This window comes from Aptenodytes forsteri, unplaced genomic scaffold (genome assembly GCF_000699145.1).
Source record: "Aptenodytes forsteri isolate BGI_AS27 unplaced genomic scaffold, ASM69914v1 Scaffold73, whole genome shotgun sequence".
Lineage (NCBI taxonomy): Eukaryota > Metazoa > Chordata > Aves > Sphenisciformes > Spheniscidae > Aptenodytes > Aptenodytes forsteri.
The window spans coordinates 3625138-3641391 of NW_008796215.1; the positions used below are offsets into that span (position 1 = coordinate 3625138).

At 43.5% G+C, this 16254-nt stretch overlaps 1 protein-coding gene across 1 annotated transcript; it reads right to left on the reverse strand.

The window, feature by feature from the left end:
- Positions 1–7686: 7686 nt before the first annotated feature.
- On the reverse strand, positions 7687–10969 carry TMEM52B (transmembrane protein 52B). Its single transcript, XM_009288522.1, has 5 exons — positions 10922–10969; positions 10234–10277; positions 9519–9557; positions 8390–8556; positions 7687–7937 (listed from the first exon to the last, which is right to left on the reverse strand). Exons 1-5 carry the CDS (start codon positions 10967–10969, stop codon positions 7687–7689), a joined length of 549 nt encoding a protein of 182 aa, XP_009286797.1.
- Positions 10970–16254: the final 5285 nt, after the last annotated feature.

Sequence of the window (16254 nt, forward strand, 5' to 3'; positions counted from 1 at the left end):
GGGGGACGACGACAAGCGAGGCCTCCCCCCGCCGCGCAGGGTCGCGTGTTTTTGTTTGTACATTGATTTATTGCGCGGCAATAAATAAATAATAAAATAAACAATAATAAACTAAAAATAATAAATAATTGATCTTTTTTAAAAGGCAGCAGAATAAACACACGGTTGGGCAATGCCGCAAGCCCCGCAGCGTGACTCAGGGGTTATACACACAGCATGAGCAGGCACATAACCCACCCGGGACTGCGGGGATGGCCGCCTTGCTCCTCCCTCTCTCCCGACCGGCGCGGCGGCGTGGGGTGGCGCTCCGCGCGTGGGAGCGGGGCTCGGCGGGGGTCCAGGGCGTGGTGTACCCTGTGTGAGGCTCGAATGCCTCTGCTTGTCTAAAACGGGGGTAATGAGTCGGACCTGTTCTTAAAGCGGCTGTGAGATGGAAGACCAAAAAAAAATACTACTTTTCGTGACTGTCCCTGTCGCTGTTGGATCTGGATTATTCCCCTGTTTATAACATCTCAGTTAAACAACAAGGGGCAGAGAGTGTGTCACGTAATGTGCCAGACCAGATGCACGTTACAAACAGCAGACTGTTAAAGGGAACTGTCTGCAAACAAGCCAAAATAGCCGGTCAATTTTAGCCCAGTTACTCAGCTGATACATACTTGGAATATCTTTGGTTTTTTCTAGGAGTAGTTGGGCTCACAATTATTTACTGACCAGCAAAAGAGAAGGTATTAATGAATGGATCAGCATGCTCAAGTCAGCACAAAAATTAATTGCTGCTACCCTGGGGACAATGAATGGGAGTGTATCAAACAGTTCTTTCTTTGCATGCCTCGTCCAGAGAAGCAGAACTTCCCCAAGGATGGTCTTTTATTTGTGTAGTTGTTTTAGTTGTGCTAGTAGAGGCTGAGTGGGACAGCAGACTGCCTCGGGTGCATAAGGTGACTCTCCAAGGCCACACCAGCGGCAGAGGTGAGAGGACCCAGGTTTCCTACATCTGATTCAACTCTGTGCAGTGTGTTGACTCAGAATGAACAAGGGTAGGAAAAGACATCGCTGCTGTTTTGCTGGCACTCTGCTTCTACAGTGTGGCCAAAATGGAAAACATCCAGACTATAGCAAAAAGCCAGCTTGAATCCTGAAGAAATTGAAGAGCAAGCTGGATGCTCCTTAACGATAAAACCAGGATCAGGGGAACATAAAGCCCTGGTCTTTTTGTAGAAGTACTCTCATAAATCCTTTAGGCTGCCCCAGGAAACTGATAGTACTGGTGGCTTTATCCCTATATACTGATAGGCACACTTAAGTTGCCTGCAGGGTGGGACTCATGCTGGCACTAGGGGTGGGAAGGTCCGATTACCAATCCCCACAGCAGATCCAGGGTGTTACCTTGTGCCCTCTGCCTCGCAGAGAGCTGTTTCATATACTGGCCACCATCCACCTTTGCACTCAATAACACACTGCTTCTTGAACTCACAGGCCTTCTGGTAATGCTCCCTCTCCAAGCCCTGGTGCACTGTGATCTCTCATCTTGAACTTAAGCAGGAGAGATATGGAGGAAATACACTTACTTAGTTGCAGATATGCTCAGATGATGGCAGCTCCCAGATGATCTTGCCTGGCACAGGAGTGTAAATGAGCATGGGATAGAAATCTCACCTACACTTACAATGTAGGCATGTACAGCTGAGCCTGTCACTTCAAACTGCCTTTGTGGTCAATGGCAATAAATAGGCGTGGTGGGGTGGGATTTTTCTCACCTGAATCATGACACCTACTTTTGGATGGCCGAAGTGTGCCCCCAAGAACTCTGGCAGGTGCTTTAGTATCTGAGCTTTTGCTACTCAGTATGGTGCAGTGTGACCTCCCGCACAGCCCAATGGTCAGCTCCAACAGGTGCATGCCCAAATCTCTTAAGGATAGAGCAGCCCACAGTGGGAATGGCATAGACCGGTGTGTCCCAACCTTCACTAGTTCATGTGCATAAGGTTCGTACAGAAAGCTTCATCAACTTGTTTCTGCCTGTCCTAGGACACGTGAACATTTCCCCATGGTTGCAGGTAGTGTCAGAGGATCTCAGAAGGGTGAGTCAGAAGGAAGGCATTATTTTTGTGCAGTGCCATAGTGACTAGCCTAGGCTGAAGGAATCCCAGGGTTTAGACCCGGGGAAAATTCTGGTTTCATGACATTATGCCTTTCTATAATACCTGTGTTTGGCATCCTTGCTTCCTAACTGCCTGCAGCACAGCAGTTGGTAAAGTGTATTGAAGGTCTGTAGTGATGTAGATGCCTCTTCCCCAAGGACAAAAGAGAGGAAATTTTCTAGCCTGTTTCACCCAGGCCACCAACCCATTCTGGCAATTTTAACAGACTCATCTCAAACTTCTGTTGTCCTGTAAATCGCTGTTTCCACCTCCAGGACTACACACAAGGCAGCTGAGCTAGCATCTAGTTTGAATTTCTGTTGACAAATCAGAGAGGAGTTTCAGGGTTCTGCCCTGGTCTGATGCAAAGACATGGCCTGTGAGAGCATTGCTAGGTGACTTCTCCTCCTCCAACAAATCCCACGTGAGGATCACAGATCTCCTTACTGAACTCTTCCTGCCCTGATGATGCAGCCCTGGATGTGCAGCCACAAGCCTCACTCCTCCCACTTCCCCGTTTCCTCCCCATCAGGCACTGAATTCCCAGCCCTCTCCTCCAGCTCAATAATAACAGTAGTGTCACTGGCACAACAGCAGGCAGGAAGATGATACATGCAGAAGCAGTGACAAACAGCTAATCAATCTGGCTTACGGTTCTTATTAAAATGTCAACCCATGGGCATGTGACAAACCCCACATTCTGGGTCTGTGTGCTAGAGGGAGGAACTGGAAACGGGGTTGGCTAGTTTTCCTACCCTGGACTGCCAGCACAAAGTGGTCCACCGAGTTGCAAAACAACATACTCTCGGTGTATTGCTGTGTCTGCAGCTCACGTAGGCAGAGGTTCACTTTAAAAGGGATTCCCCAAGCTTTGCCAATGCTGTAGTCATAGAAGCAGGAGATAAAAACATTTACACAGAATCTGGGGGCAGGGTTTGCAGCCCATGCTGTACCACACAGTGCTCCAGGGGCACTGCTAGGAGCTCTGCAGTGCACTACTGTGAAGTGAAGCTAGCTTAGGTATATCTACACAACTGGCTAAAATTCTGTGAAATAAGGCTAAAAATATCCATTATTTGCCCTGTGTTTCTTGGAGATGTCATCTAGGTGGATGTCACTCGGGAACTCCCTGGAGCTACTGTTCAGCTACCTATAACTCTGGATTCCTTTGGGTATTTCTTTCATTAGTACCTGCCCTTGGGTACTCATTCCATCTGTATCTCCATAGGCTGACTTTTTTTCTTTTTTTTAATCTTTCGTGTGGTTTCAGCATATCAAAGCCTGTCTTGTAAGAAAACTTCTACTTTGTAGTCAGAATGGTGATTAAACCACAGAGGGCGTACCTGAAGTCACTTGTGATTCTGCTCTGTTTGATGTCCATCCATGGCATGTGGATAGTTCTTCAGTCCTTGCCTGGTGTCTCTCCTGCACCACTCGTGACTGGTCACCAGTTTCACTTGACACTGGATCTATAGCAGCCTCAGAACCAGTACAGGCACATTGGCCCTGGGTGAGGGCACAGGGTTAGTCACTCCGAGCAAAAAATGGCTAATTGTGTATGTGTTTTCCTTTCCTCCAGGAAATGTCTCTGTATTGTCTATGCTGAACTGCCGTCTCACTGCTCTATTTTCTACAGCTTCTTATTTTTTACAAAAAAGCTGCTCATTCCTCCCAAACTGATTGCATGGCCCAGCCTCAGCTCAAGTTGCTTAAATGCATACAAATGATGTTATGAGGAGATTAAGGAAAACACCTTGTTGCGCTGTGAAAAGCAGCAGTAAAGGACAAAACCCCATATCTGAATAACACAAGTCTGAGATCCCTTTGTTCCAGCCGATGGTTTGGAGTGGCCTGTTGGGGATGGGTATCGTTGTTCCTTACAGTCCTGTGAAAACAAAGGAGCAACACAACAGTGGGGCCAGTGGGGTGTTTCTGAAGACCAGTCTTTCTCAAGTACCACATGTTCTAGGGGAACCTAAGGGTGGCATGGACAACTCCTTTGCAGCACCTGGTGTCAGTGTACTGTTGTTCCCCTCATGTGGTTCCAGCCCAGATTACTCCATGTGCAGGCTAAAGGTAGCGGGTGGAGACTGGTTGCTCTTTCTCTTTCGATATCACTTGTCCTATGCTTGCTCGTGTCCCACCCTTTTCCCAGTGTTTGGTCAAGGGTTGAGTGACCAAGCAAGCCAAAGCCGAGCCAAGGGTCAGTGACTTGGGTATGATAGAGTTATCTTCAGTACTTTGTGCATCACTTTCCCCATCTACAAATGGAAGACTAAGGCTTGTCTGACGTGTAGGCAGCTTGACAACATGGTTCAAGTCTGTAAAGTGCATGGGGATCTTTGGATGCAGATACTTAATTATTCATAACAAAAGAGAATTGCTTTTGATGGTATTCATTCCCTTGTTGTGCAGGATATTGGAGTGCTCTGCAGAAAATGGGTACTCCAGTGTGGCCAACTTGACACCAGTGGCTGTACACAGCAGCTGAATAAACCTTAAAATTATTTAATAATCAACAGAAACCTTTTATTTATTTTCCAATGTATGTTATTCTGTATTTGTGAGCAGTTCATGTCCCTATTGCTCTTAAGTGTGGGGAAAAGAGTTGCTACTTGAATATTTGTTTAAATGTTGCATGAAAGTATTAGTTCTTTATGTTTAATAATATTTAATATTTCTACTTAATTTTCAATCTGAAAGCATAAAAGATTTCAAAGTGCTTATTGGCTGATATAATACAAGACACAAAGTATATTCACAGTCCAGACTCAACAGTGAGATGGAACCACCACTAATGGAGTAAAAAAAACAGCTGAATAACAGCAAATTGCAGTACCAAGTAGCAGTTTATCTCTGTAAATAAGTAAATTTGCTATATTTTTATGGAGAGTGGTCCTCCTTTTTCAGAAAGTACATGTGATCTTTCTTGACTCTGTCCTCAGTTTTGGATTGTTTGTGAGGAGAGAACATCTTCGAATCGTAACAGGTCTGAGGGCAAGAGTGAAGTGTTTCCAGTCACTGACACCTGGTCTTTGCTTTCATGCACAGCCTGGTATGGTTAGATAGAGTGTCTGTAGATCTGCTGCTGTTTTTTGTTTGTTTGTTTTAATCTGGTGGTTCTTCACATCTTATGGGCTGAATGGCTGATCCCTTGCAAGAGTTATAAATATTTTCTCTGAAATTGCTCATCTGAAGTCAGTTTAGCAGGAAACAATCCCTGAGCAAGTGAAGTTATATCTATCATTATTGTCACTTGAAATATTTTGGATGTCTTGCCAGTAAAAGAAAAACTTGAGCGTACCTGCTCTAGCACCTAACAACTGAGAGTGAGACAAGCAAAGAAGGATGTGAGCAGACGGGAAGGGACAGGAGAGTTAGACAATACTGGCTCTGGTCAAGGGAAATAGGCTGAAATCAGCAGGTAATACTCTGGGTACGAGTGACCTATTAACTTTTCCCCTTGAAACTGAGAAAGGACATAGCGGAGGTGATTTGATGCAGAGGAGGGGAAAACTAAGAATTTTAAAACTTCCCTTTTTATTGCACATCTTAGATAAAAATTACGGTATAATTATTATTGCAAATTATTAAAAATTGCACGTGCCCGTTTTGCTAGGCAGGATTGCTGCCCTGTGGAGCAGGGCTGCCATCTCGTGTTAAATGCCCGCACAGCTTGGGGCTCGTAGGCCGAAGGAAGGGGTGGAGGCAGCAGAGGAATGGTATGTTCCCCCTGGAAACGACTGTGAAGGCTTCCAGGAAGTTTCTGGGCTTGATAGTGCTTGACGCATGTTCAGCAGATCCAAATGTCTCTGCTTGCTTCAGGCTTTTACTGTGGAGTAAACAAGAGCCTTCCAGGAAATGTTCTGCAGCTTGGTGGAGAAGTCAGGCTTGAACTGGACTTCAGAGAGCGGCTGATGAAATAGGTCACTCTAGTAGATATTATTTCAAGCGTGTTGTATAGCAGAAGAGACATAGCCTTATATGTCACTTATTTATTTATTCCATTCCAGTTTATCACTCACTGGTGGTACAATTAGGTAATGACTAGGCAATTCAGGAAGAAGTTTGTGACCTAGGAAGTCAAAACCCTCATTAAATTCCCTTGGATACAAAACTCCCGTGACTGAGCAAGGTCTGGGACATCATCAAAGCTGTTTTGGTCGTTCAGTTCTGCTTTATGCTATCCCTGAAGCTATCTTATCAACCTTCTCTAAAATTCTCCATGGCTGTAATCTCAACAGCAGTTAGGTTCCTAAACATATTTGTGGACCTGGTCCTTGTTCTCCTTATCTGCAAAATAACCATATTCTTCTGTATTGCACAGAAGCGTTGTGAAGATCAGCATATTAGGGACTGTGAAAATTTGGGTACTGCAGTAGGAAGGGCCATGCAGGCACTTCAGAACGATGTGATATCTGTGACCTACGAATTCATATCAACATTAACATATACATGTAATTCATTCATGGCTGCTTATCTTTTGATATTTGATGTCCTTCTGCTTTAATGTTTACAGGTGCTGAACCTGGGGTGGAGACAACACTGATGTAATTAAACAGTCACCTTCTCATGAGTACCTAGTCTACGAAAACATTTTACAGATGGTCCATACCTATGTTCATCCAAACAGTTTGATTAATATCTCTGGATGATTCAACATATTTGTATTGATCAGGAAAGACTCACAAATTATTGCCATCTGAGAAATGGCTTAAATGTTTTAAATGGTCTTATTTAGTTTGATCTGCTTTTGACAGCAACATTAAGAATAATTAATAAATGATACAACGTGAATGTAACTAAAATATGATTGAGCTTTATTTCAAGGGTAGTGTTCCTGCTCCTCCCCGTTTTCCTCTGTTTTCACACACTTTTTTTTTTTAATTCAAATATAAGAGCTTGTGACTACTATTTCAGAATTGCTATGTATCATATTCAGAACCAGACTGTATTCACTGTATTCATTCTATATATCCTGCAGGGCATTTAGGGGACTATACTGCACATACTACCAATGTATGCTGTCTTTTGTTTACATGCAGATTGTGTTCCTACACAGCTCCTTTTTTTTTTTCTTTTTTTTTTTCCCCAAATTTAAAATAAATGGTTGGCACTTTCCAGAAGTTTGGTGTTATTATTCGGTATTAAGACCTTCTCACGTGTCTTTGTTTTTCCTGTTGTGAAAACCTCTCTGCCATACCCAGGAAACTTAGGCTGGAAGCAAGCAGAATGAGACAGCATCTGCAATCTCCCTGCAGGTCACTAGCCTGCAAAGTGGCTCAGCACCCTGATCCTGCTGCCTGCTTATTCGTGCAAACTGTGATACTAGTGATGTGTGTATGTGATAAATGGACATAGAGAATACCAATGACCAATTATCTCAAGGAGGTGTCAAAAGGAGCCATCAAAATATGCTGGATCTGAAAATAATTTGAATTTTAGTGTCTTTTTTTGCCTTTCTCATTAGACTAAGGAATTTAATCTGATATTCCTAACCCTGCTCAGAAGAAATAGTTTTTGCATTCAGTAAAAACAGGCACTAGTGTCCTGGGAGGGCTGGCTGGGCATCCTTGCCCTCGGCAGATGCCTGCAGTTTTTCCTCCGGCACTGGATCCAGGTCTGGCACTTTCTGCCCCGCCTTGGCAACTGTGAATCTGCTCATGTGCAGAGCTTCTTCATAGACTGGAGGAGTGTCTGATGCTGAGAGGGGTGGTGTTCCCTGCGCAGCGTTATGGGAGTGTGCCACCGCTAATATCCTCCTGGCAGCAGGCCCAAACACGGAATGGAGAGCTGAAAGGGAGGAGACAAAAGCCGTCTGCCTCATCCTGAAAGCACCATGTGATTCGCGGAGGACAAGTATATCTGCAGCACGCAGGCTTTTCTCTCCCCACAGCCTGAATGTTTTCCTTTTCCTGCCCCTTCATCCTTCCCTTAAAGGTGTGGGGGGGTGAAAACCCATCAGCAACATCCCACAATTACTCCTTCCTCAAATGCCACTGAGGCCCATAGACGCCCTAATTCCACCCAAACATGTCTCACAGCTGACTCACCATCTGGCTGCATTTGCTACATGAAGCCTGGTGAGCACCTTAATTTGTACTATGTACAGATGCCGCCTTCGCCGCCTCCTGCCACGAACTTCCCTCTGCCAGCCTTGGGGTGCCGCAATCTGGGCTTTTTACAGTGCAGCCCCTCACTTCGGGGTGTGCTGAGGTCCCCAGCCTCCATTGAAGCCAACTCACAGGTAATGGTGCTCTGGAGGGTGCTGTCATGATCAAAAGCAATGACGGTGACCTCGTAGGGCTGAGGACCCGATTCCTCCCCTGTCTGATGACAATGAAAACAGCATCTCATACAGATGGAAACCAGGCCACACAGGAGCAGCAGCCCACCGATCACCACCACCAGCCTGGAAAGGGAGAGGACACAGAATTAGGACAGAAGGACTTTGTTTGCAGGGGACATTTTAAGGTCTCTCCCTGCTTGAAGTAGGGCTAACCTCATAGCTAGACACGGTCATTTGAAGCCTTGTCCAGCAGAGTTTGGACAGTCTCCAGGGATGGAGATCCCACGTTCCCTCCGGGCACCCGTTCCAGTTCTGCACCACCCTTGGGGGAAACATTTTTTCCTTCTATCTAATCAGAATTTCCCTGGATGTAGCTTGGCCAGTCACCTCAGGTCCTCCTCCTGGGCACCTCTGAGAAGGCTCTGGCTCTATCTTCTCTCTAGATCCACCTTAGGTAGTGGAAAACTGCAATTAGGCTGCCCCCTTAGCCTCCTCCAGGCTGAACAAACCTGGTCCTTTCAACCCCTCCTCATACATCATGTCCTCGGGACTCCTGACCATTTTATTTGCTCTCCAGTGGACTTGCTCCAGTTTGTCAACACGTATTTTGTACTGGGGGACCAAAACTGGACTAGGTATTCCAGATGTGTCTTCATAAGTGACAAGTGGAGGAGAAAAATCGTACCTCAATCTGCTGGCTACACTTGTATTAATGCAGCCTTGTAGATGTTCAATGACTACCATCCTTTTTAATCTCATCCCGGTGAGAATTGCTAAGGAATCAGACTGAAATGACTTAAAAAATGGGCCTTTTAAAAGGCATATTGTGCCATGAACGCTTTATTAATATTGTGCCTCCAATTAAATTAATACATGGAATAAAAAAGGAGGCCTGTGATGGCAAGTCTACATTTGTCCAAGATGATGCGATAGCTAAGGGGTTGCCTTGCTACTGTAGAGCATTAGGGGGTGCCAACGGAAAGCGGTGGTGGCATCACACTTGAGCAGGTCACATTTAACCTCACTCTTTGCTACTGAAATTGTCCAGAGATGTAAATATTTAATGGAAACATATGCCATCTTACCAGATATACCACAAACGGTCCCACTCTGTACCTGAACAGCTGAGAAAAGGGTACAAGAAATAGTTAGCCACAGAATACCAGATAAATGGGAAGATCCCTACTGTATCTTCTTCCAGCTCCCCTCATGCTCCTCACTTACAGTCCAGCTTCTAAATGGCACAGTGATGAGAAAGTCACTGTGCTTTGTGGGGGAGACAATTGTCCGACCTCATCAATCTCCCTGTTAGCTGAGTTTCCCTTCGGTTCGACTTTCTCTCTTTATTGTTTCCCTGATATTTGTGCCTGCCCAATTCTGTTTGCAAACCTTAGGGATCTGCATTCACATTTGTTTTATCTTAATTTCTGTTATTCTTACAAATGACATCACCAAGAATAATATTCACCAAAGCAGTATATTTCAAACTAATTTTTCAAGGAAACGTCAGTTCCCAATTAATAATCTCAGTCAATCAAAATTACACCAGAAAGCTCTTAATCATTACAGTTATCCAAATAGGTAGCAGGAACAGAGTACCACATGATCAGTATGTTGAATAGATAGTAATTAATACACTTCACATTCAAAGCAATGGAAATTTTACGTGAGTTTTCAATAGTTGCAATTAAAGTAAGTTTTTCTGGAAAATGTCAGCCACCATGTCATAACACTGATGTCCACTACTGCCTTTGTCCTTCATTGTCTTCTTAAAAAAATGCAAGATTGGCAAATACTCACAGTTCAGTGTTGAGACAGCCTTCCTCACCTCTCACTTGGGGGAACTAGAAGGAGAAAAACAAACAAGACACAGCTAGAGTGAATTAAGTCTTTGTCATATGCAACTTCTATCTCTGTCACTTGGCCTATTACGAGTCTGATTCTCCTACAGTAAGTACTTACTGTTAACTATCTTCCATTGTTTCCATCGTATATTCTGCTGTAGATTCGAAGTTATTGTGATACCAACTGCATTGTTTCATATTTTTAATTCCCGTAGTCATTAAAATCCTACTTAGCACTGTTCTCAGCACAGACCCCAACTTACCTTCACCCTCACCACAAGTTTCCCTTTCCCCACCACAAGCTATGTCATGCTACAGATGTAGATTCTTCTCCATGCTCCAGTATTAAGAGCCTTTAAAGGTCCTGCTTCATATTATACCCACACTGACTTAAATTCTGCTCTGTCCTTCCAGCACTCCTACCTGTCTCATTCCTTTGCCTTGGGTACCTTGACTTCTGTGTTACCATCCCTGGAATAGCAGCAAATATTATTCTTTTCTGTGCGTCTGCCTTTTATATGCCAGTTCTTTCTAATATCAGGGAATTTCTTGTGACTATCAATTGCTAATGCCCCTCCATCTTTCCAAGGTAACTCCACAACTGAGCAGAGACCCCATAAAAAGGAACCTGAGGTGTGACTTACCCATAAGAAACATCCTAAAACAAAGCAGATCATGATTGAGCTGTGCATCCCCGTAAGGTGGTTCTGTGGCCTCTTGCTGTCTCAAGCTGCTTGATGTCTTCTTGTCCTTTCTAGTTTCAGTTCATCTTCACCAGTCCACTGACCAGGAGAAGGAGCAGATTCCTTGTTGTGTGTCGAATCCAAACTCTTCTTCCTGCTCTACCTCTTTCTGTCCTCCTCTGGGTCTATCCTTCTTTGTTCTTCAGGTTTTTGCTTTCTCTCTTTCCCTCTTTGTCACTGGCAATTCCTGTTTATTTCTGCCTGTCTCCTTTTGTTTTTCTCTTGGCCTGCTTCTCTCCCTCTTTTGAAGGGATCTCTAAAGCCTTCCAGTCGGATCAGGAGAAAAGCGGTGGCTACGAGTTCTTACTTTAGATGTTGAACTAGTTCAGTGAAGGACATCATGAGATCTCTGCAGACCTGACCCTTCCCTTCTGTGAGCAGAAAGGGTCTCTGAGTTTGTTCATTCCCAATTATTCCTCTCCCCGCCCCTACCCTGAGGGGAGTGGGTTGAAGGTCATCTTATTGACCTGTTTAAATGGAGTTTAGATTCCTCTCCCTCCTCCAGCACCTTTTCTGTCCCTGCACTCACATTGTCCTACCTCTGTGAATCCAATCTATTGACTTTAGCCATATGATCAACATCCAGAGTGTATGTTACAAGTGAGGTGTTCCTGCTGAAGTGAAAGCGTTTGCAATATAATAATTACATACAGCATTTTATATATATGTAGTTATATATATGTGTGTATGTATATGTGTGTATGTGTATATGTATATGAATGCAACATACATATACACATATATGTGTGCACATATATATGCACACATATATATATGCATACGCAACACCTCTTGTATCTCCCATTTTAAGGCTCTGCCACCATCCCTCTTACCCGGTAGTCTCCTGCTATGTGAGTCCTGCAACTGACAGTCTGCTCACTCACAGGTCCCACTCCTCAACTTCCTGCAGGGCCAGCCAAGTCCCCCCAAATACTTTGCATCACAGGGAATACATGTTGATTCTCCTATCCTGGATACTATTGTCCTGCAGCTGATTAAATTAGTAGGTTCCATTCAATGACCCATTAATTTTCTTTCTTGTAGAACTGCTTTAGATTTCTGTTACTGCTTGTGGCTATTCAGAGTGTTATTACATGCATATAATTGCGTTCACCTTCTCTTTCTCTTTTGAATAGCTGAAAGAGAAAAAAATGCTCTGCAGTAATGTGTTACTATTTGTGTTTGGGAACCACCTGGGACTGGTGCATAAATATATGTTAAGGGCAGGATAGCAACTAGAGAAACTTGTTGCTCCATGTTGCAATCACAATGCATGCACATTAAATTGGTAAATCATTAGCCTTGGTGATGCATATTAGAGTTGCAGAGCAGAACCAATGGATTCATGAACATAATGTATTCTCCCAAGGGAGGCTAAAAACCATTTACCATTCTCTAATTATAAAAGTAGTGGTGCAGTATAAACATGCTTTAGCATGCCCTTCTTTATCTATTTATCTATCTATCTATCTATCTATCTATGTAAACTAGTCTTCTACTGGAACAAGGTTTCTGAGTCCTGGTGGACAAATGAGAAACATAGAAACATGAGCTATTGGCTTTGTATTTACATGGGAATTGCCCAATTCTTTTGTGTATTATAGGAGTTTTAGAAGAAAAGACCCAGCAGAACTGTAAAATAGCCTTTCTTGTATGTATGGCTTTTAAAACTGGTGGGATCCAATGTGGAAAAGAAGTGCAAATTACCAATGTTTTTCAGGGGCTTTTTATTATCCGTGTGATAATTGAATAGATTATCACTTGATTTTTAACTGAAATTCAGTCTCATGAGAATTTCAACTTCTAGAATGATCCAACTGGAGAAGTATCAGATAAAGTGATAAAAAATTTCTCTGAAGAAAAAGTAGCAGTGTGACATGAAAGTGACCCCTCCAAAAGTATATCATAAAGTCATTCTTCCTGAAACTTACTGATCATTCTTTTTCTGTTTCTATGTCATTGCCATTAATACTGTGCTTCCAGTAATCCACCTATGGCCCTGCTAGCCTATCATCAACAATGGTTTAAATTTCTCTGCATTCCCCTGGTATTTTGCCTCAATTATCTCAATATTTTATTTTTCTTTGTTTTATGTTATATTGAAGTGACTTTTGTCTCTCATATTTCCGCCTTGTCACCTTTCAAAAGGTTTTAAAAATGTTATCAGATCTTACAGAACTGCTAAAACAAACAAAGGTATCCCATCATTGACTTTTCGCTGTTCTTTGCCATTGTTTAATATCTAAGGGTCCATTCTATAGTAAGCTATGTGATTTGAACATATCCTTCTTTGGATGCCAGAGAAAGGACATTGTGGTATGGACAGAAAATACTTCTGTCCTCTCTGTTTCCCTGTTCTGGTCGTATCAAGGGATGCATCTCAAGCCTGTTCTAACTTTTATTTCCTAGGTAGCATGACCTTAACTGGGAGTAAAGCTTCTTAAGGAGCTGACAAAAATGCTGTTGTAGTGCTTTTAGAATTTGTTGAGAAATTGCTGCTTGTTCCCTGTTACTCTTCAAAGGAGCATTCCACTAGAACCAACTTGATTAGTCATACCCAATACTTCCCCATGGGCATTTAGAAATATAAAATATGGGAACATATTTGGGGCTCACAAGGACCCCTGATACTTTTGCAGGTGTAGTAAGACATTATCAAAGCTTTCATGTATTTCACACTGGATGATGATAATCCAAAAGGGCTCCGTTGCTTGTAAACCAAAACCAGGTCATTATTGAATAAACTGCGCACAAAGAAGCAGAAGACTTCCCTCCCACATTTCATGCTCTTTCCACTGAGGACATAAGGGTTGTTACCTCCCTTTGACAGAAAATGTGACAGAGGGTTCAAAAGCAGCATCTCATTGGAGACAGGGTAAGGCATTCCTGTAAATTAACATGTATTGGTCTACATGTGTCTGCCCAGTTGCTGGAATCTAAGCCACTGTGCTCAATTTTTCTGCTGTAACATGAAAGTCTGGGAATACTTTCTGCCCTGTACCCAGAGAGCTTTGATCTCCAGCAGCCTGGATTGGCAGAGGCTGGGAAGGCCCCCGGTGAGACGTGGTGCTGGGGGGTAGTATTCTGTGCTACCTGGTACTCATCCTTGTTCCTGACTTAACAGCTGGTGACACCAGCAGTTCTTGGACTGGGCCTGGTAGAGCCATATGAAATAAAACTGAAAGTTCAGGTCTCATTCCTGTCATTTTGCCAGCAGACCTAGAAATACCAGGAAATGTAGGACCAGTTAAGTTTCTCCATCTTATTCCTGGTGCTCAAAGTTCAAGAGAGCACGGTGCAGGCACTCAAGCTGACAGGTGACCCCTCCTTGCACCCCTAGTGCAATGGCATGCTGCTGCACTCTGTTAATCACTTTTGCTAAAAGGCAGGGATTATCACGTGTGACTTTGCCTTGACTGCTTCTAGGCCAGAGCTAGTCCAGGAGCACAGCATCATACTCTGGTACGTGAATTTTCTACCCAGACTCCCCATTAGTTCAGCAGATTTCTTCGGCTCATTCACTTTTACAGTGCAGACATACTTGGAACGGCAGCTGGCAAACCTGGATTCATTTCTTTGTGTCCTAGGAATGGGCAATGGCTGTGACAAGTCTATGTGCTGCTCCATCAGGACAAGCATGATGTGTTTACAAGCACTAAGCAAAGGGGATCAGAATGTTTCTCACTTCATTTTACCTTCAGTCCTCCTGTGCCACTTGAGAGATCGAGGAGCCCTTCTGGCTGAATTTACTGAATATTAATCACTGTATAATAAAGCCAGGAAACAAACCTCCCTGATGCTGGAAAACTTCAAGGAATTGTTTAGACTTAATCAAAAATTAATGACATTTCCTCTTCACTTCTCCCCTTCCTTCTTTTTCTTGCTACAGAAAAACATGTACACCCAAATTGGGTAACTCTATGCATGTGTTCCAGGAACTGAGAACTGACAGATTTCTGTTGCAATGCCCCATTGCATTTTTGCACACACAGGAGAGTTAAATACTATTCTGGGACTCTGCTGTATGTAAACAACCCCCAGCATCACTGCGTAATGAAATCCTTCAGTATGAGGCAAAAAAACCCTTCTGACTTTCACATGAATCACTCTGTTAGCTGCCAACGAACTGCCCGTTCCTTTGATCCCGGCCAGAACCTTACCCCTGTTTCTCCTGTGGGAGCAACCAAACGTCTGAATTCTCCTGTAACCTTGCCAGAAATGACAAGTGAAGAAGTGACATACGCAAACCTGAAGTTCACGACACTGGAAAAATCCCAGGACCAGGAGCTCCAGACTACCAGAGCGAAAGGTAGTGGTGGTGTTGGGGGGCAGTTCCTTCCAAGGCAAACTCCTTGGGAGAACATTTTTTATGAGACACTCAGAGGAGGATGTCACCTGCATATTGTATCTTGGCTTCTGGAAGCCCTTTGGATTCAAATCTTCTAAGAAATTGGAGGGACAGAAAAAGAGCAGGAGATTTAAAAAATTGGAAGGTTGGAGAATGTGGAAAAACTGTTTTAGATTTGAGAGGAGAGATATCATTAAGGTTGTGGGATGCAGTTAAGTAAAAATAAACACGTTCCAGTTAGACATTAAGTGTCAGCTCTGGGAAGTTAGTGAAACAATCTGCCTAAGGGACCTTGCAAAAGTCTCAGCTTTACTCATCTAAATCTGACTAACTGAAGGAAGTAAATGCTAGGGAAAAAAAACGTTTTCTCTCAAGGGAAGGAAGAGATGGACAAATACCTTTTTGTACTTAAAAATCATAAAAATTGCACTACATAGCTTCATAGAGGAAGGGAGGAATGTGACTGATCCCAAATCTATATTCTTTATGCTATGCATTAGTGCTTTAGGATCACTCTGTATGAAAGGTAGTAGCAAAGCAAAGAGACGTTATAGAATCATCGAATCATAGAATAGTTTGGGTTGGAAGGGACCTCTAAAGGTCATCTAGTCCAACCCGCCCTGCAGTGAGCAGGGACATCTTCAACTAGATCAGGTTGCTCAGAGCCCCGTCCAACCTGACCTTGAATGTTTCCAGGGATGGGGCATCCACCAACTCTCTGGGCAACCTGTGCCAGTGTTTCACCACCCTCAGTGTAAAAAATTTCTTCCTTATATCTAGTCTATATCTACCCCTTTTAGTTTAAAGCCATTACTCCTTGTCCTGTCGCAACAGGCCCTGCTAAAAAGTTTGTCCCCATCTTTCTTATAAGCCCCTTTAAGTACTG